The sequence below is a fragment of the Carassius auratus genome, unplaced genomic scaffold (assembly GCF_003368295.1).
Source record: "Carassius auratus strain Wakin unplaced genomic scaffold, ASM336829v1 scaf_tig00215630, whole genome shotgun sequence".
NCBI lineage: Eukaryota > Metazoa > Chordata > Actinopteri > Cypriniformes > Cyprinidae > Carassius > Carassius auratus.
The window spans coordinates 461,487-484,520 of record NW_020528171.1 but is presented as its reverse complement, the minus strand read 5'-3'; the positions used below and the strand labels follow the sequence as shown (position 1 = coordinate 484,520).

The window sequence follows — 23,034 nt, the reverse complement described above, 5'->3', positions numbered from 1 at the left end:
GTCAGTAAAGCCGGTTCTCTAATCAGCGCTAAATTCCCTCAGGTGCGTGATTTCACATAGAGCAGCTGTTACTACAGAGAGCCATTGTTAACTGAGAAGATACAAAAATAAACGCTGAAAATGAACGTGGATTTGTGCAGCTTCTTTGTTAACAACGGCCTTACGTGTAGTAACAGCTGCTCTATGTGAAATCACGCACCTGAGGGAATTTACCGCTGATTAGAGAACCGGCTTTACTGACGAGATGCGCATTAATGATCGGTCGATCATGATCGGAGCAGCCTTAAAAAATATAATAAACAATAAGCCAATAACTGTGATAAGTGCAAGCAACTCAAAAGAACGTTTTACTTGTTTCGGTCTCATTTTAGCCTTAATGTCCCTGCTGCCAAACATCTTACAAATAGAAATGATATATTACGATAATATTCAGGGAGAAGAATGTTATAAGTCATCTCATCTGAAAGGAATCATTTTCTAAACATATAGTTTAGAGTCGTTCCATGTAAACTGAATGGTAGAATTTTAGTGAAAAGAAACAGGAAGTGGTCCTTTGTGACTGCATCTGCATCACACAAACCCACTAAGACAAATCCTCTACACGATGATGTCAGACAGGTGTGTGTTACCTGCTGTTTGGGGTGTCTGACCCACATCAGACGTCCAGCTGTACTCTTCACTCCAGTCGCTCCACACAGCATTGGGCAGATCATACCTGACTCTCACCCTGATCACATACTGATGATTTAAGAGTAAATCGTCCTTTGGCAGCTCCAATTCAGGTTCTGTAGTTTTTACGATAATCTCCTCCACATCCTACACAGACATTGACAGAATCAATCATTTCTGCTGTGATGAACGCTGATAGAGTCACAAAACACAGAATCTGCCTTCAGATGCACATCATTTACACATCCAACAGTTTGTTCTACAATCACTTTTACACTAAAGTACATAGTAACACATCTCTTCAAACCAAGTCTAAAAAAAACCTCAAGCACATTGTCAGTTTGCAACTGTATAACGACATTTTGGAAAAACACTGAACACTTTTCTCAACATGAGACACTCAGCACTGACAGCTCATGAGTTCTGGAAAACACTGCCGTTCATTTCCTGATCAAGCTCACATCAGAAAACACTTACAGCTCTTTAGTTATTGCTGAATGTGCTGTAAACAGTATTTATGAGCACACTGGACATGCACAAGATTCTCGTGTTTGGCATCGGTGTGTAACTGGAGAGTGAATAAGCTAATCATCTGTTGGTTGTATGTTATGATGCAAGAGATGTGTGATGCTTTACGTATTGTTGTTTTACTTTATGTGTAAAGTTTAGAAAAAATAAGCCCTGATTTCAGAAATAATGTATAAGCAACTGTCAAAAATGAACTTTCTGTTGTGGAATTAAAGGAGAGGCTGATGTTCTCACCTTCCAGCTCTGAGCAGCAGATCTGTACTGGACCCCAAACTCAGCATCTAAAAAGGGTATTAAAGAATCACAACTCCAAGAAACATTGCCCCCGTGAACGTCCACTTTCTGAGGAGGAGCCACTTTCACAGCTGCACACAGAAACACAACACGATCGCTCAAGCAAACAGTTTATTTCAGACTGGAGCCAGAACCGGTTTGTGAGGAACAGAAGCATAACAAAGTGTCTCTCGCTCATTAATGAACTCATCATTCACACACTGACACACTCTCTAGCTTCGGTTCAAGAATGTGTGCATGAGTTATTATATTTGACTCACCACTAACTGCTGCTTTATGTTTTGCTATTTCAGCCACAGGATTTGTGTAGTTTTTACACCGGACTTCTTCATGCAATTCGGCTATTGAAATTATTATACCTCTCTGCAGCAGAAAAGAAAGAAATAATGCATCTGTATGACACGTCACAAGTTTGCTTTGGTTTTCAACTCATTGCTGGATGATCAACAAGACGTCAGATTAACTTAAGTGGCATCAGTCACCTTGTTTTGAAAGACCACGGTTGCAGAGCGTATGTGAGGCTGCATCGGGTCTGCAATCAAAGTTGCGTCCTTTTTCTCCAAATTACTGAAATCACAGAAACTGAAGAATTGATTTCACATATAAAAATGAAGCACATACACATACATTTTTCCACTTTTACCTCACAAACTAATCATGAAATCAATCATAAAACTCTTTAGAGACTAAAGAAGCAACAGAAAACTGTTCCACATTCACGAGTTCTGGATCATGTAAGATATAAAGGCTGATTGTTTAATCACGAGCTATATACCTCAAATGAGTTGACTTCTTCTCAACTGATACTGTAATCCAGCATTCGGTCTCGGGTCGGATCGGAGGGATCACGTCCAGATTTGAGGTGTCCCAAACACATGTGAAGGTGTTGTAATAATCATTATAACACTTTAAACCTAGAGAAAGAGCAACTTTTGAGCAATTCAACCTAAAAATAAAGATTGCAAAAGACTGTTTTCATAGAAATGCCACAGAACAAACATTTTTAGTTCCCCAAATAACTGTACAGAAAAGAGTAGTTCATAAAAGAACCTTGCCTTTTATTAAACTGAAGAACCTTTTTTAAATTTTAATAGAAACCCTTTTTTGCAATGGAAATCTTTTTGGATGTTGAGTTTTTTTTTGTTCATGGACTCATTAAGTGCCAATTAAGAACCTTTGTTTTTAAGTGAAAAGCACACACATTTACAGTGTGTGTGTGTGTGTGTGTTTCACTTGTATTAGACCCTATACTTAGAAATATATCAAAAGAGACCAATCTTAACAAATCATATTTATCTGACTGTTATTTGTAGCAGTACGGTCCAAGTTTAGTATGTAGTACCACAAGGCTCAGTAGTAGGACCGTTACTTTTTACCATGTACGGCGGTATAGCTGCTTTTGTCAGAACTAACAAGACATATTTATATACACACACACACACACACACACACACACACACATACAGATCACAACTCAAACACAAAGCCGTCAGCAGTTATTACAATTTCTATTTCTGTTTTGCAACAAAGATCTTTATTTATGTATTTATTTATTATTAAACACACTTCTTGCCCTACCCCATACAGTCTGGTCTATATTACTTTTATAGACTATAATACTTAACACTCACAGGTGTGTAATACCAGAGACAATTTATAAGAGGCATGCCACTTCCTCAATCCTCAATACAATGATATAAGGAAAACCCGTAACGTCAAAGATGGCGTTTGTATGCACATGTCCCGCCCCTCCCACTGGAAAGCCAATCATCTGCTTTTAACAGTCAAACCGGGAAACATTTAAGCCTATCGTCTGGTTCCACTGATGCATGCACACAGCTGAGGTTTTGCGACAGCGGAGACAATTTGGTGACAGCGAGTTGTGGTGTGTGCAAGATCAGATGGAATCCACATAGAAGGGTAAATAAAAAATAATAATTCAAAATATTGTACTGTACACTGATAAAACAAATGACATTGAGCGTTTGTTTAAGTGCTTGGCACAACACCGGCATTCTGGATAGAGACGTAAATGAAGTTGGTGTCGTGAACCCTTGCGCATGCGTAGTAAAAGCATAACCTGTGGGAAAAAGGCGTTTTAAACCTTATTTTGGGGCAAAGTCATCAAACTTTTTCAGCGATTTTTATAATATTTTACTGCTGTTTCTATACATGCAGATTTTATGTCCCGGTGACCAGTGAAAGTGCAGTTCTGATTCTCTGCCCATTCATTTAGACAGGAGCCTGGTCTTGTTAGTCTGAAATAGCTGCCTGGAGGTGTTGCCAAGATGGCGGCCGAGTGGCACGACTTGCCTAAAAGGACTTTGGTAATACCTAAGAGAGGGGAAATCTATCTATTGTCATCTTTATTCTTAGTGGCACTTATAACAGCATTACAGCATTACTCAGTCTTAACTAACCCACACTAACCAGCTTTAGGCTAACTGTCAGTCAACCAATCAGAAACAGTCTGAGCACAAAGATGGTTTAATATACAGTACAGACCAAAAGTTTGGACACACGTTCTCATTCAAAAAGTTTTCTTTATTTTCATGACTATGAAAATTGTAGATTCACACTGAAGGCATCAAAACTATGAATTAACACGTGGAATTATATATTGAATTATATACATAACAAAAAAGTGTGAAACAACTGAAAATATGTCATATTGTAGGTTCTTCAAAGTAGCCATCTCTTGCTTTGATTACTGCTTTGCACACTCTTGTCATTCTCTTTATGAGCTTCAAGAGGTAGTCTCCTGAAATGGTCTTCACTTCACATGTGTGCCCTGTCAGGTTTAATAAGTGTGATTTCTTGCCTTATAAATGGGTTTGGGACTATCAGTTGTGTTGTGCAGAAGTCAGGTGGATACACAGCTGATAGTCCTACTGAATAGACTGTTAGAATTTGTATTATGGCAAGAAAAAAATCAGCTAAGTACAGGAAAACGAGTGGCCATCATTACTTTAAGGAATGAAGGTCAGTCAGTCCGAAAAATTGGGAAAACTTTGAAAGTGTCCCCAAGTGCAGTCACAAAAACCATCAAGCGCTACAAAGAAACTGGCTCACATGCGGACCGCCCCAGGAAAGGAAGACCAAGAGTCACCTCTGCTGCGGAGGATAAGTTCATCCGTGTCACCAGCCTCAGAGATCGCAGGTTAACAGCAGCTCAGATTAGAGACCAGGTCAATGACAGACACAGATCTAGCAGCAGACACATCTCTAGAACAACTGTCTGAATATGCTACGTGTACTGTGTACAATCTGAATATCTGCTAGGAAACCACTGCTAAAGAAAGGAAACGAGCAGAAGAGACTTGTTTGGGCTAAAAAACACAAGGAATGTGGACCAGTGGAAATCTGTGCTTTGGTCTGAGTCCAGGTTGAGATCTTTGGTTCCAACCACCGTGTCTTTGTGCGATGCAGAAAAGGTGAACGGATGGACTCTACATGCCTGGTTCCCACCGTGAAGCATGGAGGAGGAGGAGGTGTGATGGTGCTTTGCTGGTGACACTGTTGGGGATTTATTCAAAACTGAAGGCATACTGAACCAGCATGGCTACCACAGCATCTTGCAGATGCTAATTCCATCCGGTTTGCATTTAGTTGGACCATCACTTATTTTTCAACAGGACAATGACCCCAAACACACCTCCAGGCTGTGTAAGGGCTATTTGAGCAAGAAGGAGCGTGATGATGACCTGGCCTCCACAGTCACCGGACCTGAACCCAATCCAGATGGTTTAGGGTGAGCTGGACCGCAGACAGAAAGGGCCAACAAGTGCTAAGCATCTCTCGGGGAACTCCTTCAAGACTGTTGAAGACCATTTCAGGTGACTACCTCTTGAAGCTCATCAAGAGAAAGCCAAGAGTGTGCAAAGCAGTAATCAAAGCAAAAGAAGAACCTACAATATGACATATTTTCAGTTGTTTCTCACTTTTTTTTTTTTTTTTTATGTATTTAATTCCACACGTGTTCATTCATAGTTTTGATGCCTTCAGTGTGACTCTACAATTTTCATAGTCATGAAAATAAAGAAAACCCTTTGAATGACAAGGTGTGTCCAAACTTTTGGTCTGTACGGTATTATTTAGCAGCAAACTGCAATCATTGAGAACTGGCTTCTCTTACATTCAACAAAACAGCAGACATCGTTTTGAACAAACATTTCAATGCAGAAATCAAACACATGACATGAAATTATATATAAAAATATAATAAACAATAAGCCAATAACTGATAAGTGCAAGCAACTCAAAAGAACGTTTCACTTGTTTCGGTCTCATTTTAGCCTTAATGTCCCTGCTGCCAAACATCTTATAAATAGAAATGATATATTACGATAATATTCAGGGAGAAGAATGTTATAAATCATCTCATCTGAAAGGAATAGTTTTCTAAACATATAGTTTAGAGTCGTTCCATGTAAAATGAATGGTAGAATTTTAGTGAAAAGAAACAGGAAGTGGTCTTTTGTGACTGCATCTGCATCACACAAACCCACTAAGACAAATCCTCTACACGATGATGTCAGACAGGTGTGTGTTACCTGCTGTTTGGGGTGTCTGACCCACATCAGACGTCCAGCTGTACTCTTCACTCCAGTCGCTCCACACAGCATTGGGCAGATCATACCTGACTCTCACCCTGATCACATACTGATGATTTAAGAGTAAATTGTCCTTTGGCAGCTCCAATTCAGGTTCTGTAGTTTTTATGATAATCTCCTCCACATCCTACACAGACATTGACAGAATCAATCATTTCTGCTGTGATGAACGCTGATAGAGTCACAAAACACAGAATCTGCCTTCAGATGCACATCATCTACACATCCAACAGTTTGTTTTACATTTACATTTACATTTATTCATTTAGCAGATGCTTTTATCCAAAGCGACTTACAGATGAAGACAGTGGAAGCAATCAAAAACAACAAAAAGAGCAATGATATATAAGTGCTATAACAAGCCTCAGTTAGGTTAACACAGTACACGTAGCATGGGATTTTAACTAATATAATAAATAAAAAGAAAACTGATAGAATAAAAGAATAGAGCAAGCTAGTTAGAGGTCTCTACACATACACACATATATATATATATAATTGCATAATAAATGAAAAGAAAATAGAATACAAAAAGATTAGAAAGGTAGTTAGATTTTTTAAGAATAGAATTAGAATAGTGAGTGTTAAAGTTAGAGGGTCAAATAAAGATGGAAGAGATGTGTTTTAAGCTGATTCTTGAAGATGGCTAAGGACTCAGCTGCTCGGATTGAGTTGGGGAGGTCATTCCACCAGAAGGGAACATTTAATTTAAAAGTCCGTTAAAGTGAGTTTGTGGTTCTTTGGGATGAACAATCAAGCGACGTTCACTTGCAGAACGCAAGCTTCTAGAGGCACATAAGTCTGAAGTAACGAATTTAGGTAAATGGGTGCAGAGCCAGTGGTAGTTTTGTAGGCGAACATCAATGCCTTGAACTTTATGCGAGCAGCTATTGGAAGCCAGTGCAAATTGATAAACAGAGGTGTGACGTGTATTCTTTTTGGCTCATTAAAACTTAATCTTGCTGCTGCGTTCTGGATTAATTGTAAAGGTTTGATAGAATTGGCTGGAAGACCTGTCAAGAGAGCATTGCAATAGTCCAGCCACAGAACAAGAGCTTGAACAAGGAGTTGTGCAGCATGTTCCCAAAGAAAGGGCTTGATCTTCTTGATGTTGAATAAAGCAAATCTGCAGGATCGGACAGTTTTAGCAATGTGGTCAGACAAAGTCAGCTGATCATCAATCATAACTCCAAGACTTCTAGCTGTTTTTGAAGGAGTTATGGTTGATGTGCCTAACTTGATGTTTTACAATCACTTATACACTAAAGTACACTCCTAGTAACACATCTCTTCAAGCCAAGTCTGCAAAACCTCAAGCACATTGTCAGTTTGCAACTGTATAACGACATTTTGGAAAAACACAGAACACTTTTCTCAACATGAGACACTCAGCACTGACAGCTCATGAGTTCTGGAAAACACTGCCGTTCATTTCCTGATCAAGCTCACATCAGAAAACACTTACAGCTCTTTAGTTATTGCTGAATGTGCTGTAAACAGTATTTATGAGCACACTGGACATGCACAAGATTCTCGTGTTTGGCATCGGTGTGTAACTGGAGAGTGAATAAGCTAATCATCTGTTGGTTGTATGTTATGATGCAAGAGATATGTGATGCTTTGCGTATTGTTGTTTTTCTTTATGTGTAAAGTTTAGAAAAAATAAGCCCTGATTTCAGAAATCATGTATAAGCAACTGTCAAAAATGAACTTTCTGTTGTGGAATTAAAGGAGAGGCTGATGTTCTCACCTTCCAGCTCTGAGCAGCAGATCTGTACTGGACCCCAAACTCAGCATCTAAAAAGGGTTTTAAAGAATCCCAACTCCAAGAAACATTGCCCCCGTGAACGTCCACTTTCTGAGGAGGAGCCACTTTCACAGCTGCACACAGAAACACAACACGATCGCTCAAGCAAACAGTTTATTTCAGACTGGAGCCAGAACCGGTTTGTGAGGAACAGAAGCATAACAAAGTGTCTCTCGCTCATTAATGAACTCATCATTCACACACTGACACACTCTCTAGCTTCGGTTCAAGAATGTGTGCATGAGTTATTATATTTGACTCACCACTAACTTCTGCTTTATGTTTTGCTATTTCAGCCACAGGATTCGTGTAGTTTTTACACCGGACTTCTTCATGCAATTCGGCTACTGAAATAATTATACCTCTCTGCAGCAGAAAAGAAAGAAATAATGCATCTGTATGACACGTCACAAGTTTGCTTTGGTTTTCAACTCATTGCTGGATGATCAACAAGACGTCAGATTAACTTAAGTGGCATCAGTCACCTTGCTTTGAAAGACCACGGTTGCAGAGCGTATGTGAGGCTGCATCGGGTCTGCAATCAAAGCCGCTTCCTTTTTCTCCAAATTACTGAAATCACAGAAACTGAAGAATTGATTTCACATATAAAAATGAAGCACATACACATACATTTTTCCACTTTTACCTCACAAACTAATCATGAAATCAATCATAAAACTCTTTAGACACTAAAGAAGCAACAGAAAACTGTTCCACATTCACGAGTTCTGGATCATGTACGATATAAAGGCTGATTGTTTAATCACAAGCTATATACCTCAAACGAGTTGACTTCTTCTCAACTGATACTGTAATCCAGCATTCGGTCTCGGGTCGGATCGGAGGGATCACGTCCAGATTTGAGGTGTCCCAAACACATGTGAAGGTGTTGTAATAATCATTATAACACTTTAAACCTAGAGAAAGAGCAACTTTTGAGCAATTCAACCTAAAAATAAAGATTGCAAAAGACTGTTTTCACAGTAATGCCACAGAATAACAATTTTAAGTTCCCCAAATAACCATACAGGAAATAGTTCATAAAAGAACCCTGCTTATTTCATTAAACTAAAGAACCTTTTTTACATTTTAGAGACCCTTTTTTTGCAATGGAAATCTTTTTGGATGTTGAGTATTTTTTTTCTATGGATTCATCAATACCAATTAAGAACCTTTGTTTTTAAGTGAAAAGCACACACATTTTAATTGTGTGTGTGTATGTGTGTGTTTCACTTGTATTAGACCCTATACCTAGAAATATATCTGGACTCCCAATATGGACTCCCAATCGAAGGGTTGTGGGTTCTAGTCTCGGGCCGGCAGGAATTGTGGGTGGGGGGGAGTGCATGTACTGTTCTCTCTCCACCTTCAATACCACGACTTAGGTGCCCTTGAGCAAGGCATTGAACCCCCAACTGCTCCCCGGGCGCTGCAGCATACATGGCTGCCCACTGCTCCGGGTGTGTGCTCACAGTGTGCGTGTGTGTGTGTGTGTGTGTGTGTTCACTGCTCTGTGTGTGCATTTCTGATGGGTTAAATGCAGAGCACAATCACTATAGTATGGGTCACTATACTTGGCTGAATGTCACTTCACTCACTCACTCACTCACTCACGATTCAAGTTTAGTATGTAGTACCACAAGGCTCAGTAGTAGGACCGTTACTTTTTATCATGTACGGCTGTATAGCTGGTTTTGTCAGAACTAACAAGACATATTTAGAAACACACACACACACACATACAGATCACAACTCAAACACAAAGCCCATCAGGAGTTCTTACTTTGATCTGAAAGTGCTGAATATGACGACATCATCATCATCATCATCATCGCCAGAGTTTTCATCCCAGTATGCATCTGAAAATCTGTGGGAGACAGAGAGACCTACATTTATAACGTGTAATTGTCAGTTAATTTCTAGGCAAATGCATAGACAAATAGTCAAGTCAAGTCACCTTTATTTATATAGCGCTTTAAACAAAAAAGATTGTGTCAAAGCAACTGAACAACAGTGAACAGTGTGTCATACAATAAAGCATAGGCATTTTACAGACATTTCTGTGAAGCCTAAAATGCAATGCAATTAAGTTCAAAATTCAAAATGCAGGTAAATCACCTGTTAAAAAAAAACAGTACATTGTGTACAGTACATTTTCCTCCAGCAAACGTTCACACACTCAACAGGTGGAAAAACCCAAAGCCACAGACAGAAAATAGCAAATACATAGGTCATACACCCACAGACTCAGATATATGAGACACAGAGCTTTTAATGTGTGATTCAGAGCATGTTAATAAGATAAACGGCTGTTAACCACATGACTGAACAAACGCATGGAGAAGTGTGACAGACTCGATGGGAAGCCTTATAACTTGAGCTCTCAAATATCTTTGATTGAAAGTCTTTGATTTTCTTTTCTTCCTGTTTAAACTGTAAATAATAATCATCAATAAAATGGAGAAAAGAAAAAAAACATCAGCACTAAGTCTTTAGGGTTAAGGTTAACTATTAAATCAACACACTCATATTTCAAATAAATGTCAAAACTTGGAAATGACACGAATGGAATGGAAATATTTTATCATATTATATTTGATCTTTAATCACCATAGAAGGGAAACGTATGATGCTGCTTCATTACATCAGATGTTCATTCATTTCAAATGTCATCATCTCCATCAAAATAGAGTTTTGTACAGAGAGCTCATACATAGGCGTATATGATTTAAGTTTAAAAACTCAAGTGTTCAAGCAGAAGCTTCATGCTGACACATGTGTGTAGAGACTCAGAGCGAATAAAAGTGTGTTACATACGTGTGGAGCGGAGACGTCCCAGCTCTGAGCGTTGCAATGTCACACATACACCAGGGTAAAAGAGCTCAGCCCTTCCTGTCACGTAGATCCCAAAAGGCAAAGGGGGGGGTGTTGCTTTCTCAGAGGGCAGGCTTCAAGTATAACTCGTTTGAAGTAATGGTGCTACATTCAATTCAAGTTTACTTTTATAGTACTTTTTACAATACAAATCATTACCAAGCAACTTTACAGAAGATAACATTTCTACAATATTCAGTAGTAGCTTATCAGTGGTCACTTTCAGTTTATGCGCATGTGGCAGGAATTTTCTGAAAAACTAATACAAGATGTAGTCAACCAAACGATGAACATTATTAACAGCAGTTATTATATGATGGAGTCACACTTGTAGCAATATTGCATTGGGATCAGCATTTATAGACATTCTGAACTCTATTGGTGTTAGACAACATGTTTCAGGACCTACTCATTGTCGAAATCATACTCTAGATTTAATACTGTCACATGGAATTGATGTTGATAGTGTTGAAATTATTCAGCTAAGTGATGATATCTCAGATCATTATTTAGTTCTGTGTAAACTTCATATAGCCAAAATTGTAAATTCTGCTTCTTGTTACAAGTATGGAAGAACCATCACTTCTACCACAAAAGACTGCTTTTTAAGTTATCTTCCTGATGTATCCGAATTCCTTAGCATATCCAAAACCTCAGAACAACTTGATGATGTAACAGAAACTATGGACTCTCTCTTTTCTAGCACTTTAAATAAAGTTGCTCCTTTACGCTTAAGGAAGGTTAAGGAAAACAGTTTGACACCATGGTATAATGAGCATACTCGCACCCTAAAGAGAGCAGCCCGAAAAATAGAGGAAATTAGCACCCGAGTTTACCCGCCCGGTGATTTTGTGTTGTGGCGGGTAAACTCGCTTCACCTACTGGCCACCGTGGTGGGTAAATAAAAATAGCATTCTGTTTCACCTGGCCATTGGACAAAAAAGTTAATTTCCATCCCTGGTGTGTGTACAACACACAATAAAGTGTAATATCATCCAAAGCAGCTCCATGGTGATGGCAGTGGTAGTGAAGGTTCAGAGGATCAAAGAGGAAGGAGACCGGGGTCGGCGTTCTGAGGCTCGTGGGAATTTATTACTCAACAACATAAACAACAATCGCACCACATGTGCATACACTTAATTCACTGCTGTGCAATTAACGGTCCTTCTCGTCTGCCTGGCTTCACCGTCCCACGAGTCCTCAGCTCTCTCGTCCTCCTCCGGATGTCGTGCGGCTTAAATACCGGTTCCCCACACCAGTCACTGCAACGAGATCCAGCTGTTACCTGTCTCTCACCTGAACCACTTACCACCGCTCGTCTCTTCATTCGCTCTCCCGTTGCAGACTTCGCTAAACCACGCCTCTCCCGCCACATACCCCCACCACCCGAATTATTAATTAATCCAACCACGGGCCCATCCATCTGGTCCGTCAAGAGTCACTCTCATCTCATCAGTCCACAAAACCTTAGAAAAATCTGTCTTCAGATATTTCTTGGCCCATTCTTGACGTTTCAACATGTGTCTTGTTCAGAGGTGGTCGGGTTTCATCCTTTCTTTCCTTGGGAATGTCTCTGAGAACTGAACACCTCATACTTCTTGACACTAGAGGTGGGTTTCAGTTGCGGAATATGGTAGCACTGGAGGATAATGGGTTGCTGGTAGATTCATGTTTGATTCTTCTAAATTTTTTGGCGGTTAATTTGTGTCTTTTCTTCTCGACGTGTTCCTTGCGACCCTGTTGACTATTTGCTACCAAACATTTGATGGTTCCCAATATCTTAGATATTTCAAGAGTGCTGCATCCCTGTGAAATATTTTTTTTCCATTTTTGACTTTTCAGAGTGAGTAAAATCTCTTTTTTGGCCCCTTTTTCCTGAGGAGAAGAATCTGCCTAAAAATTATGCACACCTTGATATAGGGTGTTGATCTCCTTAGGCCACACCCTCGCTTGTTACACAAATACACATCACCTGATATGCATTAAATCATAAATAAATACAGCTTGGACTTGGAAATTATGGATAAAATGATGATATGGTCAAAATAATTACTTGCCTAATAATTGTGCACACAGTGTATGGTTCTGTCTATCTTCTCTGTGTTCTTGTGTCTGAAGGTTCCCGCACATCTGAGGGGCTGCACCTGTTATTTTTCTCTCGTGTCGGTGTGAGACTGAGCAGCAGAAACAGATATTCTCATTTTACTCTTTCAGAAAACAAAACTCCATCAGTAGCTGTATGATTAATCTGTTTCTGTGAAGCCGAATGCATTTTTGGTTCAACATGAATAAATATAGATGGTCTCTTCTCGTCTATATGCTGCTATCCTAATGTAGAAAGACAGAAGCACAGGCGACGAGAGACACAAACAGCTGCTGAACTCGATGCATTAAAACACTAATCTTCCAGTGAATGAATCGAGCTACAGCTAATGTGTCTGTTCACTACAAACACGGCCTGGTGCTCTTAAGTAAAGTTTATTTATCACTCACAAGAATTAAGTCAGACTTCACAAACACACGTGTTACACTTTCCAAAGATGAGGCAGTGCTCTTGATGCAACACATTTATTTCTGTATGAAAGTATGAAAAGACAGGTTAGATCGGGATCACTCTCTGTAGCGTGTGCACTCAAACTCACTCGTTACATACTGATCGCTCTTTCACTCTACTAGCGTCAGTATTCTCAAGAGTATCAAAAATAATGTCTCAAAGTGCAAGCATTCATGCATATTCATGACACTGACTGGACACACCATTACAATATCTTTAAAGTTACCTTTTCTAAACCCATTAAACTATAACACAATAAATCTAAACATGTTCAATACTCTTACACTGTGCAGAGACAAGTATAGTAAATAACATTCAAGTATCACATTAGACTCAATGCAGGTTAGCACGGTGCAAACTCTACACAATTCAGTATATAGCTACATTACTCCAGCATTTATAAACTTTATAAACTTTATACACTTTTCTTATTACTCTTTTTAAGATTTTATTAAATACTTTAAATCACAATTTTAACCCAATAACGGTTTCTCTATTTTAACATTACATTCTCAGGAAACTGATTATAAAATCATTAACACATTGAGTCTGATTTCTTATTAATAATACACCATGAAATGCCCTTTTTACAGTTAATGGCTCATGATGGAATGACTCTCTATAAAGTTAACACGTGAGTGGGATGATTTTAGGCCTACTGTAATGGTCAGCCTACTAATAGGCACCACAAATTTTGTAGCCAAATTAAACAGAGGCAGTATGAATACACAACTTTGAAATGTAAACAAATATTTATTTAAACTTACAAAAGGGCAATCATCCAAGCCCAATAATATAATTAAACATGGCAAAAAATAGAAGGAACAAAGTCTTAACCAAAAAGAAAAATCCAAATTAATTTCAAATGCAAAATAAGTTTCCAAAAATAACTTCCTTAACAACAAGGTCAATTTCAAAATAACTAAACAAAATACCCACAATACCTACAATACCTACAACCCTCAGGCCACACTCTCCACTGCAGCAACAAACACAGACTACCTTCCAATACAAAGTCATTCACATTTATACTGGTGGCCAGCACCATTACCCCATGGGGAGGGACAAACTCACATACAACACTTTACACATGTTCACCTAAATATACAGCGTCTAAAAGAAACATATTGGCATGATGTTATAATTAATAAATCTACTTTGATGTTATTAAATCATTCACATTAAACAGGAAATAACAGCAACAACTCGGCCGCGTTGCCCCTGAAACCCCCTCGCTCAATTAATACATGGTAGATTCCCACCCTAAGCGGAACCAATAATTCCTGCCATGGTTTCCTACCGGGACTCTAAAAATCACGGGACAAATGCTACACGGGAACAATACACATCATTTACAGGTATTCCATTCACTCTGATCAATAATTACAATAAACTCTTATCACTAAACAGTCTCTGTGTGTGTTTGTAAGTATGTGTGTGTATTAAAGTCCATGTTGAATGTGCGGTCTTCCCGTGACCGTCACACTCCCCTCCACCCATTTTCAAGCCGGCAGGCGAGAAAGAAAGTCCGCTGTAGCATTACTCTTTCCTGGAACATGCTGGACAATAAAACGATAAGGTTGCATAGATAGATACCATCGAGTGATTCGTGCATTTGAGTCTCTCATTCGATCCATCCATTGCAGTGGCCGGTGGTCAGTTTCAAGGAGGAACTCCCGGCCAAGAAGGTAGTACCTGAACGTGTCCAGGGCCCATTTAACGGCCAAGCACTCCTTCTCAACGGTGGAGTATCTCACCTCCCTGGGATACAACTTGCGACTTATATAGGCCACTGGATGTCGATCTCCCAGTGCCCCTTGCAACAGCACTGCCCCAATGCCAGTATTAGAAGCATCAGTCTGCAAAACAAAAAGTTCTTCAAAATTAGGACAAGACAGCACAGGATCATTGCATAGGGCATTTTTAATGTCCTGGAAGGCATGCTTTGCCTCCTCAGTCCACTGAATTTGGACAGGACAGGTCTTCCGTGTCAGATCAGTTAAAGGTGCTGCTCGAACCGCAAAATTAGGCACAAAGCGCCTATACCACCCAGCCATACCCAAGAATGCTCTCACTTGAGTTTTCGTTTGGGGCAGGGAACAGTCTTGAATTGCCTGCATCTTTTGTATCTGTGGCCTAATGACACCACCACCGATAACATATCCTAGGTATTCAGTTTCCTTTTTTGCTATGGCACATTTACGGGGATTGATAGTAAGACCAGCTGATTGAATACGATGAAACACCACTTTGAGATGCTCAAGATGTTCTTCCCAAGATGAACTGAAGATAATGACATCATCCAAATAAGCTGCTGCGTATCCTTCCAGCCCACCTAGCACTTGGTCCATTAACCTTTGGAATGTCGCTGGTGCCCCATGCAGTCCAAACGGCATAGTACAAAAATGGAAGAGCCCCCAGGGGGTCTTAAAGGCGGTCAGCTCTTTTGCAGTGTCACTCAAAGGGACTTGCCAGTAGCCTTTGCATAAATCAAGTGTGGTCAGCCACCTAGCCCTTCCAAGATGGTCAATCAAATCATCAATTCGCGGAGTAGGGTAGGAGTCAAATTTGGAAACTGAATTTAAATACCTGAAGTCCACACAAAAGCGTAGGGTTCCATCTTTTTTTTGGAACTAAGACTACAGGGCTACACCACTCACTGCTAGAAGGTTCAATAATACCCATGGCTAGCATTTGATTCACCTCTTCCTTCAATGCTGGTAATAACCGTTCAGGGATACGGTAGCTCTTCCGTCGATTGGCAGCCCCTTCATGTAATGTGATGTTGTGATGAATCAGTGTGGTGCGTCCAGGTTTCTCTTGGCACACCCCTGGGCGACAAATCTTCTGAAGCTGTGACTGTTGAAGGGGGGAAAGATGATTGAGGTCAACTGTGGCTACTACCGGCCGGGGTAAATATTGCTCCTCCACCTCATCTTCATCCTCCACCTGACGAATCAAACACACACCAGCCACTTGAGGCAGTCTCTCATGCCATTTCTTAAGCAAATTAACATGCAGTACTCGACTTGAGCGCCTCTTCCCCAAGTTGGCAACCTCATACGTAGTAGGTCCAAGCTTACGGACCACTTCAAAAGGTCCCTGCCATTTAGCGAGCAATTTGCTGGTATCGCTGGGTAACATTACCAACACCCTTTCTCCAGTCTCAAAACTTCTTACTTTGGTCTTTTGATCATAATATTTTCGCTGACGTTGTTGTGCTTGAGCTAAGTTTGACTGGGCTAGCTGAGTCATGCTCTTCAGCCTCTCTCGCATTTGAAGAACATAAGAAAGGACATGTTGAGTCTCTGGAGCCTCCTGGCCTCCCATCCAGCACTCCTTCAATAGAGCCAAGGGACCTCGCACCTCCCGGCCATATAACAATTCAAAAGGTGAAAAGCCAGTAGAAGATTGAGGGACCTCCCGGTAAGCAAATAGTAAATAGGGAATCCACTGATCCCAGTCAGCTCCAGATTCACTCACATACTTCCGCAGCATTTGTTTAAGTGTCTGATTAAACCTCTCTGTCAAACCGTCAGTCTGTGGGTGATAAGGTGTGGTTCTTATGCCCTTAATACCCAACAAGCGGTACACTTGTCGTAAAAGTTTAGACATGAAGTTGGAACCTTGATCAGTCAAGATAGTTTTAGGAAAACCCATTCGGGAGAACAACTGCATAAGGCATATTGCAATGGTCCTAGCCTTGACTGTCTTAAGAGGGAAAACCTCTGGGTACCTTGTTGCATAATCGGTCATAACCAACATAAAGCGATTTCCAGTTTTGCTTCGTTCTAATGGCCCTACCACATCCATACCCAACTGTTCAAAAGGCACACCAACTACGGGAAGTGACTCTAATGGGGCTCTAGGGGGACCTCTACCGGAAGTCTTCTGACACTGAGGACACGTTCTACAAAATTCTGCCACATCTTTATTCATATTTGGCCAGAAAAAATGTCGGCTAATCCGAGCTGAAGTCTTCTGCCTTCCTAAATGGCCAGCCCAGGGAATAGAATGGCCCAATTCAAGCACCATCTCCTTTGCCTTCTGAGGGACTACTATGCGAGCCTCTATCCCCTTCCCCTTATACAACACACCATCTTTAACAAACATCAAATTCCCTAAACCACCTGCGGTAGAGTTCTTATCTTGTCCCTCTTCCTGAGCCTGCCTATATAGCGAACCAATCACTGAATCCTCTTGCTGCCACAATCCAATCCCCTGAGGTATGTCTACTGGAGCCATCCCTTGTTCTACACTAGGTTCCTCACAATGCGTCACAGTAAAACGAAGTTTCTCTAATCTTTTTTGTCTTTTAGGTTTCCTCGACTTACCTGGATGAGCTTCCAAATCTACTCCAAAGTAAGGTAACATACTCAAGGACTGACTATCTGCATTTTGTTTCTGAGCCTTAGCCCGGGTCAAAGCTACACTACAATCTTTTACCATCATGCTTTCATGGTCATCTCTGAGTAGGTCTACTAGAACAGGCAAGTCTCTGCCCAAAATCATTGGATACGGCAAACCATCCACTACACCTACCTCCAATATATAAGCCTGCCCGCGTACATTAACTTGAACACCTACAGTGGGGTACTGCCTTTCTTCTCCATGAACACAACAAATCTGTGCTATAGAAGTGTGACTCCCCATATCTACAGAGACCAAATCTGAACGCACCAGTGATTGCATACTTCCTGTGTCTACCAGTGCTCTAACCTTTTGTCCATTAAGAACTACCTCAACACAAGGCAATATAACTGGGGTTACTACACCGCTAGATCTTGGAAATGTACACATATTGACCTGGGTAGAAGCATTACTAGGGCACCTTGACTGTTTGTGACCTTCTTGTCCACAATGGTAACATATCAAACTCCTATTCACACCAAATTTCAAACCAGGGCTTTGTTTGGCCGAACCAACCTTATCACTCACAGACTTACCTTCATGGATGGCTCTTACTGTAGTGGGGAAGGAGTGTTGGAACTTGTTGGAATCTTTACTCCCCTTCCAACGCTTGAATGTCCATGGTTGAGTCTTGCGTCGCGCTGCCACAAAGGTGTCTGCTAAGTTGGCGGCTTCTGCAGCAGAGACAGGGCCTCTTTCCTTAATCCATACTTGCAGATCAGGGGCCAACATGCGCAAAAACTGCTCCAAAATGACTGTCTCCCCAATCTCCTCCTTAGTATGATGCTGTGGCTGCACCCACTTGGCATAGTTTTCTTTTAGTCTGGCATACAACTCTTTTGGGGTTTCATCCTCCTTCACTTCTGTTGACCGGAACTGAAGCCGATAAGTCTCTGCATTTATGTCATACTTAGCAAGAATGGCTGCTTTGACTTTGTCATAATCAAGTGAGTCTACCATGTCCATATATACATATGCAGCCCTAGCCTTGCCCGACAAGAGGGGCACTAACCTAACTGCCCAGTCGGTTGTTGGCCACCGACACGCCATCGCTATTCGTTCAAAAGTAGCTAAATAATGCTCTACGTCATCTGTCTCACTCAGTCGTTGCAGGTGTGGCTCTCTCTCAATTCTCAATGGACTCTGGCCTTGGCCTTCCAGTGGAGATGCAGCTGGTGATTCCATCTGTCGGCTGACTGATGTATCCCGTAACACTGAGGGCACTCGCTGGACTGTTGGTTGTGATAAAAGGCCAGTCTGAATATCACTACCAGGCCGTAGATCTGGCGTCGTCCTTACATGCACTTCCTGCTGCAGAAGAGAGAACTGATGCTGCATTGCTCTCCACCGAGCATCTTGTCGGTCAGCCTCTTGCTCCAGGCGACGGTCTCGAGCCTGCTGCTGTGCGAAATGTGAACGGAACAGGTCTCTCAACTCTGCAAGTGAGACATCCTCAGTGACGCTCCCCAGTTCCACTTCACTAACATCACCTTCCCCAACAGCTCTACCGGGTTCCTCCACCTCAGCTTGATCCGTCCGCACCTTTTTAGGAGCCATTCTGAGCCGACACTATGCCACTGTTGACTGCAGTGGAGAGTTAAAAATAAAACAAACAAAAAAAAATAAATAAATCCCTACTGCTCTCTTCTGGCTATCCCACTTCTGACACCAGTGTAATGGTCAGCCTACTAATAGGCACCACAAATTTTGTAGCCAAATTAAACAGAGGCAGTATGAATACACAACTTTGAAATGTAAACAAATATTTATTTAAACTTACAAAAGGGCAATCATCCAAGCCCAATAATATAATTAAACATGGCAAAAAATAGAAGGAACAAAGTCTTAACCAAAAAGAAAAATCCAAATTAATTTCAAATGCAAAATAAGTTTCCAAAAATAACTTCCTTAACAACAAGGTCAATTTCAAAATAACTAAACAAAATACCCACAATACCTACAATACCTACAACCCTCAGGCCACACTCTCCACTGCAGCAACAAACACAGACTACCTTCCAATACAAAGTCATTCACATTTATACTGGTGGCCAGCACCATTACCCCATGGGGAGGGACAAACTCACATACAACACTTTACACATGTTCACCTAAATATACAGCGTCTAAAAGAAACATATTGGCATGATGTTATAATTAATAAATCTACTTTGATGTTATTAAATCATTCACATTAAACAGGAAATAACAGCAACAACTCGGCCGCGTTGCCCCTGAAACCCCCTCGCTCAATTAATACATGGTAGATTCCCACCCTAAGCGGAACCAATAATTCCTGCCATGGTTTCCTACCGGGACTCTAAAAATCACGGGACAAATGCTACACGGGAACAATACACATCATTTACAGGTATTCCATTCACTCTGATCAATAATTACAATAAACTCTTATCACTAAACAGTCTCTGTGTGTGTTTGTAAGTATGTGTGTGTATTAAAGTCCATGTTGAATGTGCGGTCTTCCCGTGACCGTCACACCTACTCACTCACACTTCACTTCTTTAACACTACTTCAGGTTCTTCGACATCGATTTAGTGCATCACCTTTCACTTATCGCACATTTTTGTGTGAATCATGGTATTTTTACACACTTACTTCTCATTTTCACTCATGCAGAAAGTTATGTTCTTTTATCAGGATTGTTAATATGATCGACCACCATTTTGGGAGCAAAACATCTGAACCAGTGTAACATTGAACATCTCACTATATTTTTCGCAAGAACTACAGTTTTAGAAGCACACGTTTCCGCTGTGATTTACTAGAAGGTGAATCTCATCAGCTTACCTGTATGAAAGTATGAAAAGACAGGTTAGATCGGGAACACTCTCTGTAGCGTGTGCACTCAAACTCACTCGTTCCTGACCACTCTTTCACTCCACTAGCGTCAGTGACCAGTCCTCCCTCGAGTGTACAGCTCAGGGTGCCCTCTATCGGTGAAGCCGAGTAGCATTACAGTAACACTTTTTCTAAAAATACATCACAACAGTATTATCACCAAATATCACCGTGATTCTTATTATCAGAGCTCCATTACTGAAAATCAAAATTTAAAGGGGAAATATTTATATGGGTCTCTTAAAGGGGCAATAAACACTCAGGGCTACACATGCATAACATTTCAGTCAAGTCTACAAGCTTGATTTGTATAGTGCTTTATACAGTACTGACATGTCAAAGCAGCTTTACAGTGTAAAACAGGAAAACAGTGTGACGAAATTGCAAAAGGACAATAGAACATAATAGTTCATTAATTTTCTGTGCAATTAAGTTAACAATATTGCCAGAAATTGTACCCCCAACTAAGCAAGCCAAATTAAGGCAACAAAGGCAGAGAAACCATTCTCAGTCAGGGGTCAGTTCTGACCGGACCAAACCAACATGATGTGGTTTAATTACAGCCTGCAATGTAAATACGAGTCTAAATTGGTATCGACTGTACCAGTTCTCATAGTAAAGCCATTCTGAGAAGAAACTGCATCAGTTATGACATCATTCATCAGCCACAGTACACTTTCAGAAACCTGTCATCATGAGCACACTGACGCCATCAGACGAGAGCAAACACACGCATGGAATCAGGCTCAAATGAGTCAGCACTGAACTGACTTGATCTGAGTAATAAGATTATAGTCTTTCTGAGCTGCAGGTCCAAGCCGGCTGTGAGCTGTGTGTTGCCAGATCCAGCTATTATAAGCGGCTTTGCACTTGTTTCTCCCAGATAATGTGACCTTTTTAGGGAGTTAACTTAATTCCAAAACACAAGATTTGGATTATTTTAGTTTGTTTGGCATTTGGGGCTAATTTTTGTTTGTTACTGCAGTAATACCTGGCAACACTGCATCACCAGGACTTAAAGGAACACTCCGATTTTTCCATACATACCTTTTTCATTTCTGTGCGTTCTGTAAGTGTTATTAGACGCACCCACCGCTAGCCTAGCTTAGCACAAAGACTGGATGTAAATGGATAATGGTAGCATAGTAATCCCAATAAGTGACAAAATAATTTACATGTTGTGATCTGTATAGTCACAGCATGTACAAATAACAAGGCTATATGAGACAGAGACCATTTTTAATCGTATAAATACTGGGAACTATATTCTCACTAGGCGTAGGAGCACAGCTAACGTTACTTGGGCGGAGTGATTAGCGCAGCTCACTGAGCCTGGTTTCTCACAAGGTTTTTTTCTCCATTCTGTCACCGATGGAGTTTCGGTTCCTTGCCGCTGTCACCTCTGGCTTGCTTAGTTGGGGTCAGTGAAAGCCATTTGTTGAAGCCAGAATTTCTCGTTAAAGATAGATGGAGTAAACCTCCAGTCGAGAAAAGAACAGCGGATCTTTAATAGAGAATAATTCATGGTGCAATAGCTACGGTCAAACACGCGGCACACCTGAACCCATCAGTAGGGGTGGAACTAGGTTCTGTAGCGAAGAAGAGAATTTAGAACTTTTGTTTTTAAAATGTAAAAGATTGGAAGGTTTTTTTTTTTGGTGAAGAATTCCAAGAGGAATTTTTATAGGGGATGTGAAATATAATTTTTCAAAAAGAAGGAAGATGTGTCTGTTAAATTATTTAATAGGAACTGCGAAATTGGCAATATAGAAAACCAGGAAAAATCAAGGTTTACAGTTAAATAATATTAATGTTGAAGGGATGTTTAAGAAATTAGTAGCCGGCAGACTAAAGATTTAGCATACGATAGTCTTGTAAACAATGAGACAGGTTTCAATGATCTGTGGTGTGTTAATGAGCTTTTATGTGTTGTTTTTGATGGACATCTGGTTTTGGAAATATATATATATTTATTTTTTCTATATAATGTGAATTGTTGAAGATTTAGTGTTGTTTTAAATAAATAATTCCTTAATAATAAATAATTCCTTACATTTTTATGGCGCTTTTCTAGGTAGTCAAAACGGTTTAAAGAAAGTTTTGTAAACCTCTCGTGCTTGCTCTCTCTCTCTCTCTCTTTTGGTTTATTTTTGTTTCAGATTCAAATGATCTAATCTCTAAAATTCCCACATTCTTCTTTTACCACAAAATAAATCTCAAGTTAAAACACACATGGTTTCATATCCTCCTGGGGATCTCCCCTGGCTTGGTATATGTGTGTGTGTGTGTGTGTGTGTGTGTGTGTACATTGTTTAAAATTCTGAGATCAGTAAGATTTTAAATGTTTTTTTAAACTTCTCTCTTCTGATCAACTAGACTGTATTTATTTATTTAACTAAAAATAAACAACGACAACAAAAGCAAA

General features: G+C 40.3%; 1 protein-coding gene across 5 annotated transcripts; it reads right to left on the bottom strand.

Annotated features, from left to right (window-relative positions):
* Positions 1-219: 219 nt before the first annotated feature.
* Positions 220-20,665, bottom strand: LOC113095156 (interleukin-3 receptor class 2 subunit beta-like). 5 transcript variants are annotated; one of them, XM_026260780.1, is made up of 13 exons: positions 20,559-20,665; positions 12,843-12,959; positions 9,695-9,778; positions 8,690-8,828; positions 8,397-8,481; positions 8,175-8,277; positions 7,855-7,985; positions 6,045-6,231; positions 2,267-2,405; positions 1,974-2,058; positions 1,752-1,854; positions 1,432-1,562; positions 220-816 (listed from the first exon to the last, which is right to left on the bottom strand). In XM_026260780.1, exons 2-13 carry the CDS (start codon positions 12,913-12,915, stop codon positions 598-600), a joined length of 1,479 nt encoding a protein of 492 aa, XP_026116565.1. In that variant the 5' UTR covers positions 12,916-12,959; positions 20,559-20,665; the 3' UTR covers positions 220-597. The 5 variants fall into 5 exon arrangements, with proteins under 5 accessions (XP_026116565.1, XP_026116569.1, XP_026116566.1 ...); XM_026260784.1 differs by having other exon boundaries at positions 1,432-1,478; XM_026260781.1 differs by lacking the exon at positions 20,559-20,665 and adding an exon at positions 13,363-13,432 and having other exon boundaries at positions 12,843-12,962.
* Between the last annotated feature and the right edge of the window lie 2,369 nt (positions 20,666-23,034).

Excerpts from the sequence above, each read along its gene's own strand:
- LOC113095156 (XM_026260780.1), bottom strand. The coding sequence starts at position 12,915 with ATGTGCGGGAACCTTCAGACACAAGAACACAGAGAAGATAGACAGAAC. Across the intron at positions 9,779-12,842 it reads ACTGTGTGCACAATTATTAG|ATTTTCAGATGCATACTGGG; the intron begins GCAAGTAATTAT and ends TGTCTCCCACAG. Across the intron at positions 6,232-7,854 it reads CTGCTGCTCAGAGCTGGAAG|GATGTGGAGGAGATTATCAT; the intron begins GTGAGAACATCA and ends ATGTCTGTGTAG.